The 13,706-nt window shown below is 32.8% G+C and overlaps 1 protein-coding gene across 1 annotated transcript; it reads left to right on the forward strand.

Moving 5' to 3' along the window:
• The first annotated feature begins 1,698 nt into the window (after window positions 1-1,698).
• Window positions 1,699-7,284, forward strand: LOC21394084 (probable metal-nicotianamine transporter YSL6). Its single transcript, XM_010114092.2, has 7 exons — window positions 1,699-2,205; window positions 2,770-2,942; window positions 4,090-4,187; window positions 4,629-4,766; window positions 4,872-5,061; window positions 5,434-5,566; window positions 6,218-7,284. Exons 1-7 carry the CDS (start codon window positions 1,845-1,847, stop codon window positions 7,150-7,152), a joined length of 2,028 nt encoding a protein of 675 aa, XP_010112394.1. The 5' UTR covers window positions 1,699-1,844; the 3' UTR covers window positions 7,153-7,284.
• The last annotated feature ends 6,422 nt before the right edge of the window (window positions 7,285-13,706 follow it).

Genomic DNA, 13,706 nt, shown 5'->3' on the forward strand with positions numbered 1-13,706 from the left:
CCCCAAAAAAAAAAAAAAAAAAAAAAAAAAAAAAAAACACAAACACAAACATACAAACAAATATCTCCCTGAATGGGCTTGAAGTACGGGCTCCTAGCCTTACAGACTATGGGCCGAATCCACAGAGAGGCAGCTGGTTGTATGGGCTTTCGTGAGAGTAATGTGGATAATGGATTATGGATTTCTGACCTTCCAACATACGACAGTAAAGTAAAAAGTAAAAAGGACAATGTTTTTCATATTTCATTTTTAATTTTTAAATTCTTTTTATTACTCTATTTCTTTTTCGTTTGCTTTTCCCCGGTTGAAAGTATACTGGTAAAATGGGCAAGTCAGTTACGCAAAACACAACCGTTTTGAACTGAATTTCAAAGCAGGGGAAATGAAAAAAAAAAAAAAATCCCCAGAAAAACTGGATGCTTGTTTGAACAACGTATAGAAGCGTTTGAAATTGAATTAAATAAGGAGACGTTTGATTTATAAATTAAAATTATAATATTAAAATTATTTTTTATTTACGTGTATTTTTTTAAAAAAAAATATTATAATAAATTATAAATTAAATTATGATATGAATTTTTTTACTAAACGTTTTCTAAAGACCTCATTTGATTCACTAATTTAAATTGAGATGTAATATTATGTAAAAACTTTTTATTATAATTAAAAAATTAAATATAATTATTTTTTAAAATTTTTTATTGTAATAAAATTTAAATTTTAAACTTAAATAAACAACGGACTTTAAGACTTTTCGGCTTTTTGCTTGGCTCAGCAGTAAGCGTCAGAGCTGAGAGCTGCCACGGCCATCACCACCACCACAAACGTCCAAACCGCCGGGGGTTAGAATCCCATTTCCCGATGCTCTTTTCTAACTCCAATTCCCAGTGAGTAATTCACTGCAAACCACGTGGCCCTTTTTTACTCCGTTCAGGGCAAAAAAAAAAAGAAAAAGAAAAAAACCCACATCCTCGTTATCATCCCTTGGTATTGCGACTTCACACTTCCCAACAGACCATTTTTCTTTTAAAGAAAAAAAAACAAAAAGGAAAACGTTCACTTATTTGGTTTAGTTGGACAGTAAGATATCGCTTCATTCATTTTATTCAAATTTTTAATTTGAATTAAAATTTAATATTTTTTAAATTTTTTTTATTGTAACAGATAAAGTTAAATGTGATATTTTTTAAAAGTTTTTTTATTATAAAAACTTAAAATTAAAAACTCAAATTGGTAAAATGAATAAGGCCATAATTAGAGTAATTTCTTGAGTATAAAAAATTAGGTTTCAATCATTTCACCGATTCAAATTTTGTTACAGTAAAAAGCTCTCATAAACAGTCACTGTAAACTTTTTTACTATAATAAAAGGCTCTCATATAAAATCACATCTGAATTCAAATTAAAAATTTAAATTAACAAACTAAACGGGTCTAAAATTTTATTTGAAATCGTTTAATTTCATTTAAAGTGTATGTGTAACGATATTATTAAAAAATCTTTTAGAGTACATTTAATTAATGTATTCATGTTATAATTTAAATCATAATTTATAATTTATTATAATATTTTTTTATAAAAAATATATATAAATTAAAAATAATTTAAATAATAATTTTAAATTTGAAACATTTACTTAATAAATCACAAAATTCTATTTCTATCCCAAAGTTTCTCATTTCTTAACAGTGAATCATCCATTCTGCACCCAGTCTAAATTATACCAAAACCCACACGCCATTTCTTTTTCTTCCCATATTTTCAACCCAAAAAATTAAAGCAAAAAAGTTTCCATTTTCATTTGACCCATTTTCCAAGCACTAGAATCCATCCCATCCCATCTCATGGGTACCGAAAGAAAATCATCAGTGGAGATATCAGAGCCGTTGCTCGACGATTCCGAGAAGATCACTGCCGTGGAGACCGAGGAGGCCGTTCCCGAATGGCAGGATCAGATCACGATCAGAGGGCTGGTGGTGAGCGCCTTGCTTGGGGCCCTCTTCTGCATTATCACCCACAAGCTCAATCTGACGGTCGGGATCATCCCCTCCCTCAACGTCGCCGCTGGTTTGCTCGGCTTCTTCTCCGTCAAGTCGTGGACTGGGTTTCTCTCCAGATTAGGGTTCCATGTCCGCCCCTTCACCAGGCAGGAGAACACCGTCATTCAGACCTGCGTCGTCGCTTGCTATGGCCTCGCTTTTAGCGGTATTTTCATCCTTCTTGTCTCTTCTTGTGGATTAAAGTCGTTCACTTTGATTGCTGCCTTTTACTAAATTTTCTCTGAAATCATTATTACCATTTTTATTTTTAAGATTCAAGTTCGTGACTTTGATTAATTTTGGTTAAATTTGAATAAAGTTTCGTTTTTTTGTTGTTAATTGTTTCCTACTTACTAAACCAGGCTTGATGTGATTATGAATATTTCTTAAAGAGATTTATATTCAAGTTCATGGCTTTGGCCTCGTTCACTTCACAAACAAATTTGAGTTATCAATGATATTTTTTTGAGAGTTTTTCACCGTAAAAAAATTAGATGTGATATTTTCTAGAGTTTTCACTCTAAAAATTTAGAACTGAAACTCAAATCGGTGAAATGAACGAGGCTTTGATTGCTGGATTGCTGGATTGCTGGGTTGCTGGGTTTGTTACTAAATTTGGTTTAATTTCAATGAGTTTCTGTTTATTCGGATTAATATTGTTGATTTTGAGTGGTGGGATTATTACTAAATTTGGTTTGATTTCTACATGAATATGATAATTGGAGAGCAGGTGGTTTTGGTTCGTATCTTATTGCGATGGACGAGAGAACGTATCAGCTAATCGGAGCTGATTATCCGGGAAACAGAGCAGAAGATGTGAAGAACCCAGGATTCGGTTGGATGATGGGTTTCTTGTTTGTTGTTAGTTTTCTGGGGCTCTTCAGTCTTGTCCCACTTCGCAAGGTAGATCTTTTTTTTTTTTTTAAATGGCCTTTTTGTACTTGGTTAGTTAAGCTAAGCACTATAATCTATTTCGTATGATCTGTTTCTTTTTTTCTTTTTTCTTTTTTTTTTCCCCTGGGGGAATGTGGGTTTTCTGTAAAAAGTAGTTTTCTCTTTTTTCTTTCTTTTTTTTCCAAATGAGTTTAGGGCCTGTTTGTTAATTTTTAATGGGGTGTAATTAAAAAAGGAATGGTTTTAGAAATGCAAGGGAAAAAAAAAAAAAAAGAAGAAATGGGATTAGTTATTTCCTTTTAAGTAGTTATTACGTAATAGGAAGTGGAACTTGAACAATCTATCTTCTAGTTTTTACTGTTTTACTAACTTTAAGAACAGAAATCCTAATACATCCATCAAAGGGGGAAAAAAAAGGGAAAAGAACAGGAATTAATAGCTTAAAAGTGAATTCATGTGAGAGACAACACTGTAGCAGAAAAAGTTAAATTTGAATTTTTGTGAGAGAAAATACTGTAGCATAAACTTAAGTTATGATTCCAACTAACAAAATGAATGAGGCCTTAAGTTCTAAAATGTCCTCTTTGTATGTAATTATTGGTTAAATTTAGTTAGGGTGCAAAAGTAATTTCATGTTTATTTAAAGTCAAATGGAAACAATATTAGGTCTCCATTTCCCACACCATTCAGGCCCACCAAATTAGTTTTTTTTTCCTTTTATTATTATTTTTTATTTTGAAAGTAAATGCATAAATTGGAAGGTGAGGAAAATAATCTTCCGTCTCCATTCTTATTCACGAATATCACACATGGCCTTTATTTGTTGGCTTCTTGCCATATGTGCTTCCTTGTGGGTGTTTTTGTCCAGTCGATTGGAGCATTTAGCATCCAACTTGGCTGTGCAAAATTTTCGTTTTTCAGATTGTTCATTAAGCACCCTTTGATATTGTAAAGACGTGTGTTGTAAATATAGTTTCTTCAGGCATTTGTGACCGCCAATTCTTTTATGAGATGAGAGTGGAAAAACTCTTTCGTATCTAACACTTTCTTCTACGCTAATTCCTTTGTAAAGGGGCTATTGACATTCATGCTTATCATCTATTAGCATTTGGCGCAGTACTCACCTTCACATACATCTCTATGCAATTAATTTCAGGTTATGGTCTTGGATTATAAACTTACCTACCCTAGTGGGACTGCAACAGCTATGTTGATAAATAGCTTTCACACGAAGTCTGGAGCTGAACTTGCAGGGTAAAGACCAGAAAGATTAAGCTCTTATTACTCTGCATATGTGTATATATGAGAGAAAGCACGTTAAATAGTAAAAATTTTCATGGCGTAGTAGAGATTATGTTTGCTTGGCTGGTTATCTATGGATGACTAACTAAAAATGTTGACCGACTTCATCATTCATTTTTTTAGTTCGTCTTTGGTGGATGTAGTAGCGACATAGTCGTGTTGTAAGCCTCAAGTTCCTCGTTACTTTATATTTCCTTTAACTGGTATCCAGCTTCCAGTAGTGTTAAGTAGTAGCTCTTTGCCGCTACTGACATTGTTTATTCTTCAAGTCTTATCCCCTTGTCCTTTCCCAAAGTTAGCGTTGTTTTTCAAAAAATATCTAATGCATGTAGTGATATATAAAATTTCATAATAATTGCTTTTTATAGTGTTTGTATAATTTTGTTTTCACAGGAAACAAGTACGTTGTCTTGGAAAATATTTAAGCATAAGTTTGGTGTGGAGTTGCTTTAAGTGGTTCTTCAGTGGGATTGGTGATGCATGTGGATTTGACAATTTCCCCAGCTTTGGATTGACACTATTTAAGAATACGTAAGTTATGATACTTCCTAGAAGACAACAAGAAAAGGGCATTTCTCATTCCCTTCCATAAACCATTGCTGTGCGATTACTTCTTGTACAATATCCTTTGTGTAGGTTTTATTTCGACTTTAGTCCAACTTATGTTGGATGTGGTCTCATTTGCCCTCACATAGTCAACTGCTCAGTTCTTTTCGGGGCTATCATATCATGGGGTGTTCTCTGGCCTATCATCTCCACACATGCTGGGGACTGGTATCCAGCTGATCTTGGCAGCAATGATTTTAAAGGCCTTTATGGATATAAGGTGTGTTCCACATAATTCTCTTTGAATTACACTAGCTATATTCTGGTATTTAAATTTTATGATCGTAAAACCTGTTGACTTGTTGAGGGGGTGTTTATCACTTGTAAAATCTTGAAACACTTGGGCCTTAATGCTTTGTACAATCAAAACTCAAGGGTTTAAACCATTGTTAATGGTTTGAATTGTCTTCATTTAGTTCTCTACCAAACATCAATTTGAATCTTGAACTATGGTTTGAATTGAGTTTTTTGGTTTGAAACCTTGAAACAAACACGGGGTTGGTTGACAACGCTTCTTTTAAGTCCTAATAATGAATTAACGTATGGCATTACTCAAAAAGTATTGTTCCTCATTTGCTATGTATTTTTGCAGGTCTTTATATCTATTGCTCTTATCCTTGGGGATGGACTGTACAATTTAATCAAGATTATAGCCATTACTGCTAAAGAATTGTGCAACAAACGCTCCAAACAAGCTGATCTTCCTGTCATTAGAGAAATATTAGGTGAGAATATACGTCCTCCTTGATATCTGAAATGTGTTCCATAGACTTTTTGCAGTCATTTTCTGTCATAGCCATGTGTCGGAGCATTGGCGTTTGAATCATTATCTTCTAATCTTCTAATTTTTTATCTAGTTATTGTTATCCATAAATTGAAAAGTGTATTGCTAGAGACACATATTCTAATTCCAACTTTTTGCACCAATTTTGAGTTGTCATCTTTCATTGGTAAATGCAATCTTTTATTATTAATTAATATGGCAATCTTTTAAACAAAAACTACTAATAAAAGAATGACAAGTTAGTACAAAAAATTGAGACTGGAGTTAGTGTCCCTAGCATTATTAAATTGAAAATATTGTGTATTGAATATTAGTACGAACAAGTGAAAAAGTTCCGTATGTACCATTAATTAGATGAAACAAAGTTGTAAAAGACAATTTTTTATGATTCTGTGAGAGATCTGTCCTTTTGAAAATGCAATGACACTTCTACTGTTTAGTTTATTTTGACATGTTCCTCGGAATATCTAAATTGTAAAGGTTGTAACTGTGCATGTATTTTGTTCCAACTATAAAAAGAAAAGGTATGTTGGTTCAGTGAAACATTGGATTTTTAGCCAGACATTAATTGTTTTAAATATGTGCTGAGCAGATGCAGAGAGCTCTAAGCTAGCGATGGAACAAAAGAAAAGGGATGAGATATTTCTGAAGGACAAAATACCTTCTTGGTTTGCAGCTTCTGGATACATTGGCCTTGTCGCGATATCAACCGTAACCATGCCACTTATCTTTCCACCCCTCAAGTGGTATCTGGTTCTTGGTTCATACATCATTGCTCCTGCCTTAGCCTTCTGCAATTCCTATGGCTGTGGCCTCACTGACTGGAGCTTAGCCTCGACTTATGGGAAGATTGGTCTTTTTATAATTGCGTCATTGGTTGGAAGCAATGGTGGGGTTATAGCTGGATTAGCAGCTTGTGGGGTGATGATGTCCATTGTCTCTACCGCAGCCGATCTCATGCAAGACTTCAAGACTGGTTACCTCACTCTATCCTCGGCCAAGTCCATGTTTGTAAGCCAGTTGCTGGGAACAGCCATGGGCTGCGTTGTTGCCCCGCTCACATTCTGGCTCTTTTGGACCGCCTTCGATATTGGATCACCCGACGGACCTTATAAAGCACCTTATGCTGTGATCTTCAGGGAAATGGCCATCCTAGGTATCGAAGGCTTCTCTGAGCTGCCAAAGCACTGCTTAGCTATGTGTTGTGGATTCTTTGTGGCAGCCCTACTCATAAACGTCCTTAGGGATGTAACCCCTAAGAAGGTGTCTCAGTTTATACCCATCCCCATGGCCATGGCCGTGCCCTTTTACATTGGAGCTTACTTTGCCATCGACATGTTCATCGGGACGGTGATACTTTTTGTGTGGGAACGAATGAACAGGAAGGATGCTGAAGACTATGCCGGTGCAGTTGCCTCGGGATTGATTTGTGGCGATGGGATTTGGACGGTACCTTCCGCAATACTCTCCATTTTCAGGATCAATCCACCCATCTGCATGTACTTTGGACCTTCTTCGAGCAGCTGAATGGGGAGATTACAAGTTTTCTCAATTGTTCGTTTAATTTATGTACTTTGATTTGGTGCTTCCGCTCAACCTTTGTAAATATATATTTCCTCCATGTATTTGATTTATTGGGGACTTGTCACATTTCAAGAACGGGCATTGTAGTTAGCCGCATTCTCAGATTATAGCTCGTGCCTGTTTTATATTGAGAAATAGTAAAAAATAGGCCAATATGAAAAGTTTAAGAAAGTATATAGGTCAATTTTTAATTATAGAAATTAATAGGTCATAATTTGTCAAGTTATGGTTTATAACCAGATAAGTTATGGATAAATTTATCAAGTTATAGTTCATAATCAGACAAGTTATGGATAATTATGGACAATAACTTGTCAAGTTATGGTTCATAACTAGACAAGTTATGGGCGAACACAATAATTTAGTTTATTTATTAACTTATGTAAATTATTAGTCTATTAATTTTAATTCATCTCAACTCTTAATCTATTTTTCTCTTTCTCTCTTTTATATTTATGCCTCAGAACTTAAGTCCAGTGTTCTGAAATTTCTGACAAATTATTAAGGATATATACATATTACAACTAGAATACGTCTTCATCGTGCTTAGTAGTCTGTACTCTAATAGTGCTGTAGCTTTCAATCTTTTGCTATATGGCAAAGCAAAAATCCCTGCACACAAAAAGATGTACTAAAAAAAAAAAAAAAAAAAAAAAAACCAATGGGTTGCTTATTTTTCAATGTCTACTGAAGAACAAGCTTCTTTTTTTTTTTTAACGTTTTTTGTGGCTAGACAAGTGTGGTAAAGTTAAACAAATAGGCATTACTCGTAACAGGTCTTGCATCCTATATAAGCTGCTTTTATTTATATCAAGCAATTAAAAAAAGAAAAAAAGAAAGAAAGAAAAGAAGAGAAGAGTTTTTAAGCTTGGCCTGGAAAATGAAGAGGGAGTGCTTTTGCGAAGCTTGTGTGAGAATTTTGGGGATACTTTGTTCTAAAGCTTTCTCATGTTCAATCATCAAACAAACCAATTATCTTATAGCTACTCTTTTTAATGATCTATTCTTGCTAATCCAACATTCTTTTTTCACTTTTTCAATTAGCTGAAGAATCAAGCGTGTTAGAGTAATCAAACATGATTGCTACCTCTATCCAAATCCCGTTTTAACTTTCTTAGTATTGGTGGGACACGTGGCGCCCGTAGGAAGAGACCATATGTAAATATACTTATCACACTTTAACGACCAAAAGTGGTAGTAGTAAGACTAAAATCATTTTTATTGCTACGTCTAAAATAATATTCTGCTTCCTAATGGTCGATGGGAAACTAATGACTAGGGAAAAAAAAAAAAAAAAAAAAAAAGCTATCTTCCACGTAAGGGTTTTTATTTTATTTTATTTTATTTTTTTGAAGGCAATCCTTTGTTACTGTATAAATTTAAAATATATGTTGAACAAAGTACACCTATTAGATCAATATTGGGATTGCATAGTTCTGTTTGGAATCTCTTATATACGTGCACGTAGAAAGGTGGCCAAAGAAGATGCTTTTATAAAACTATACATGCATGCATACATACATCTATGTATATACATATAAAGATATTGATACAATTATAAAATAAATACTATATTAATTTTGGACCTTTAGATTTTTATTAAGTGTCATTAAAATTACCTACTTTTTTTTTTTTTTTGTTTTAGGACAGACCTGACAGTTTAAAATATTGACAGTGTGTTTTTTTTTTTTTTACCCTACCGAATATTTGTCTTCTATTATGTTCTTAATCGCAATGAGTTGGGGTTTGAATATTTTCTTTGGCCCTCTAAAGAAAATGCGGGCAATGTTCTTATAGGTGGGTTTGAGTTTGCAATTCAGTGTACAAATTAGAAAATAATCCCGTGACAGTGTGACATGTTTTGTTTTTTCAAATAATTGAGAAATCAGTGCTTTGAGAATACTACAAATTTAGATTCTCCACGTCAGTGTGAAAGGGAAATCAAAATTCTCTCAAGTGAAAGGACTCTATATATAGAGGCTGCAAAGAAATTTTCACCAATCAAGCACATGGCTAAGACTGTGACCTTTTCAATGTGTATGTATTGCCTATGACACTACTTCATTACAAGTTGCAAGTGGAATATTAGTTTCATCCCAATTTTGATCTGATTGATGCATCTCAACCACCCATTTTGTTGAGTTTTGCTTAAATCATTGCGATGAATCCGTCCAAAATTTTTCAATTTTTCCCTCTTTAACTGTCAAAAAAAAAATCCTTCAACGTTTGCTTAAAAACGTTTTTGAAACTTTTAGGTGACATAAACCACAAATTATATTAAAATTATATTAGAACAAAAAAAGATAATAGATGAGACGTGACATGAGGATAATGGAGAGGTCTATGTTATTCTTATCAAATTAAAAGGAGTCATGAGCGATTGGATCGGTTTGAGATTCTGGCTTTATTGGAGCTCACCCATTTGAGGCTGTGGCTCTTGTTTAATGTAGTGGGAACTACCCCATTTTTGGATTTAATTCTATCTAATATCAACAGTGTTATATATATATATATATATGTGTGTATGTATGTATGTATGTATGTGTATATACATATGTATCATATCCATGCATGCATACAGAGAGACTTTAGGCAGATTAGGGCAAGTTCAGAGGGTGGATTTTCTGCTTGTGAACTTACGGAACTTTATTCTCAATTAAATTCGACCGGTAATTAAAAGAGGAAAAAAGTATTAAATTTAATGCTTATATATATATATATATATGTGTGTGTGTGTGTACATAAGATCTCTCTACCAAAATAGACTTGCTGCCAAATTTATACTTTCAGGAAATTTTTCATTTCATTTCACGCAAAAGTAGTATATTCATTACTTTAACATAAAATAGTTTTTAGAATTACTCGTGCTTTTTCCCCTTTTTTATTAAGGGTACAGATTAATGACTAATGATGGTGAAGAGTGAATTAGAGGAGTTTTTTGTTTTTGTTTTTGTTAAAGAAAAACGCTATGGTATTGTGAAAAAAGTAATAAATTTCACCAAATTTTGTTAAATTTTTATTTGTGCGTTTGTTCAGATATGAAATGGTATACGTCTATATATGCCCAATATCAAATAGAGAAGGAAAAAGCAACCTTTAGCAGAATATTGAAAAAAAAAAAAAAAAAAAAAAAAGGGAAAAAGAAAAAAAATTGATTCTCAAATCCCACTTTGTGTCTCAAATCCCACTTTGTGTGATGATCATGTGGTGCAGGCAAATTATATAAGACATTCCTTCACTGCTCACTACATCAGCATTATTAGCACTACTTTTTGTTTGATGTGGACAATATTCTAGAACCTCTCAAAGTGTATGTGTTTGCAGATACTTTAGATCAAACTGAATATATAGTTAGATAATCCTATTCCTATAGTCTTGTTCAACTAGTTTCTCTGAAAAACAAGGATTTAAATACTAGTTTTACTAGTTTAATTCTAACAATTTGCAACTCCTGAATATTCCAAATCTGGAGATCACTCAGAGAAGGACAAAATCAATTATATAGTTTCATTTCACCTCACAAATAGTTGTGAATAATTATTATATATAAGAAAACCCAATTAACTTGATGATTATGCTTATGTTTTATTGGCTGTAAATAGTAACTCACCCTTCTGGAGAATCTAGCTTAATCTCATCATCATGACTCCTCATTCTAACCTTCCATGGATATAGCCATTAAAATGACCTAGTAACTTTGGCAACAAGTTCATGTGTATTTATCTCTTTTTAGAAAAGATAGATGGAAAGGAATTGGGTTTAATGATTAAGACAATCAAAAAAAAAAAAAAAAACATCCAAGGTTATCTCTTAGGAAGTAAGTCTTTAATTTTTCCTTTAAAAAAAATGTGAAAGAGGGGCCCATTAAAAATCAATTTAAGAGAAAATACCAAAGTAGAAAAGTGGAGAAAAAGGAAAAATAAGACTTGTAAAAATTTAGAATTGTCACATCACATCATAATGATAAATGTATAAAATAACGGTAATAAAGATTTTAAGCAAACGATATAACAATAAAATAGTATTTTTTTTTGTAGAATTTTCTCCGGTATGTCTCTTTATTGATAATATCAGTTTCTGACCATTAAATCTGATTAAAATCAAATCAAATTAAAAAATTATACAAAACATGCAGTTTTTAATACATATATAACAAAAAAAGTAGATAACCATCGGCTGTTCTTTCCTTTTTCTTTGTACCATTTTACATAATCCTAAAATAAAAGGTTATCCCATATGGAAGTAAGTCATTGAAAACCCATATGAAAGCAAAGATCTTTTCCCATTCAGGCTTTGAATTCGTGTGCTGGGGGGTTATGATATTTCAACAGCTAGCTTTGAAAGAGGGGCCTCCTTTGTCTCCATGATGGGAAGCACTTGTGACTAGCAATTCAATCACCTGCACACACAATAGCCATTCCCGCCATTATTGTCATCACACAACCACAGGGAACTAATTGGTCTTTCTTCACAGCAAAGAACAAAGCATGAGAAAATTTTCAAAAAGAGAAAAAAGAAAGAATATTGGAAAATGAAAAACAAAAAAGAAAAAAAAAACTATCTTCTTACACCTTCTTTTATTATACTAGAAACCCTAAAGTTTTCTTAGCTATAGTAACCACATCTTTTATTAAATGTACTTGTGTGGTCTCTATTTCCTTTTATAATCCCTCCACGCATGGGAATTCATGAATCGAGGCCTTTATCATCGGGACGATTTTTTTTTTCAACGAATATGGACAATTTTTAATAAAATGAGCTTGCACTTCCAATTCCATAGCTCTCTAACTTTAAATCTCATTCTTTATTGTATATATCTAGAATAGTAAAAAGTATGTATAGACATCATAATTAATGATCATACCAACTCTCAATGCTTTTGAATGTTGAAAAACTAAAGCAACTTTGGACCATTTGAACCCATTACGTACTCGCATTCTTCTCAACTAAATTATAGTTTGAAGATCACACAATCATACACTATATATAATATATTGCGTGTAAGGTTATTTTATCTAGGTTTACAACTTTTGGATTTACCACACACGTCATAGCTTCCCTATATAGTTGCGTATTCTTGACTTCATTGGTATAAATTAAAGCATCGAGTCCAATATCCATTTTCATTTTTAGAGATTACGCCATTTAATTATATATATATATATATATATATGTGTGTGTGTGTGTGTGTCTATAAGCGTGTGTATATATATATATATAAACCTACCTATAGTGTGGCATCATGGAAAGCCTTCTTGATTAGCCGATTAGGTATATATATATATATATATATATATGATGTATAATATTGTATGATGTATTGCAAATTTACCGGCCTTGTTGTAAGCAATATCGCCACATTAATAAACGTGTCTTTGGGACATGATGTAAGGAGTGTCAAGGTCTAGTATTTTGTAATTGATATGGCCAATGTCACCAATAAATGAGAGAGTATATAAGTACTTCAATAAATTATATCACGTTATTAGCAAGGGAGAGATATCATTTCGGCCTAGGATTCTCGACTGTGTTTGGTGTACTTGAGATATGTAGAGACAGTACAACTTATTGAAGAAGAGCTCATAATGGTTAAAAAAAGACAAAAGAAAAACAGAAGATTGTCGTTTTCTGATTAGGTATATATAATGGTTCTCATGCCATTCACGTTTCCTTATAATGGTGTTGTGTATAGTAATGACAACCATTTCATATCATTAATACATTATTATAGCTTGAATAAGTCCCAAAATATATACCCAACGTCCTAATATTTATAGTTATTCAATAACCATCTAATTATTATTTTTTTACGAAACGTTTGAATACTGTTATAATTTATGATCTAATTTATTTCGCTTGTATAAATTAAGAATTTCAATTAAAAGATAAATTTATGTAAAAAAATACTGTAATAAAAATTTAAATTGTAATTTGAACTAGTAATATATACGTGTTTATATTGACATAGGCAGATATTACAATGTCGTCAAACGGCTTTTGTCAAGTCCCAAACAAAAAAAAAAAGGAGGGTGTAAAGAACAACGACAACAATTATTTGAGTTCGGAGGGGCTAGCTATATGACTATAGGTATATTCTTTTCTTAAATTTAAATTTAGTATGTGAGAAAAAAATATTATAGTAAAAAAATTAAATTTAAATTTTTAAAAGAGAATATATTATATTAGAGGGCGTTTGGTATGGAGTAATCTTTGAGTGGGAATGTGAATCTTCACACATTACTATGTTTAGTACAATAATTGTGATTTTCATATTCCCAAGAATATGAATCCCATGGGATTCACTTTACCCTAAAATGGAGTAATCTTAATAACACCCAATATGGTGTTATTCAGATTATCAGGAATCACAAAAGCATGTCACTCACGCCTAACACACCACTGTTCTTCTTACCATTGGAAATTTGAAGGCCTCCACCGGAACTCATCACCTCCGCAGGCCCTCACCGTCGCGGCCCTCACCATCACGGCCCTCACCA

Source organism: Morus notabilis, unplaced genomic scaffold (assembly GCF_000414095.1).
Source record: "Morus notabilis unplaced genomic scaffold, ASM41409v2 Scaffold784, whole genome shotgun sequence".
NCBI classification, from domain to species: Eukaryota; Viridiplantae; Streptophyta; class Magnoliopsida; order Rosales; family Moraceae; genus Morus; species Morus notabilis.

Bases quoted from the DNA above. Each gene is read 5' to 3' on its own strand.
- LOC21394084 (XM_010114092.2), top strand. From the start codon at position 1,845: ATGGGTACCGAAAGAAAATCATCAGTGGAGATATCAGAGCCGTTGCTC. The intron at 5,062-5,433 runs GTGTGTTCCACA...GTATTTTTGCAG, and splicing joins AAGGCCTTTATGGATATAAG to GTCTTTATATCTATTGCTCT. The intron at 5,567-6,217 runs GTGAGAATATAC...TGTGCTGAGCAG, and splicing joins TGTCATTAGAGAAATATTAG to ATGCAGAGAGCTCTAAGCTA.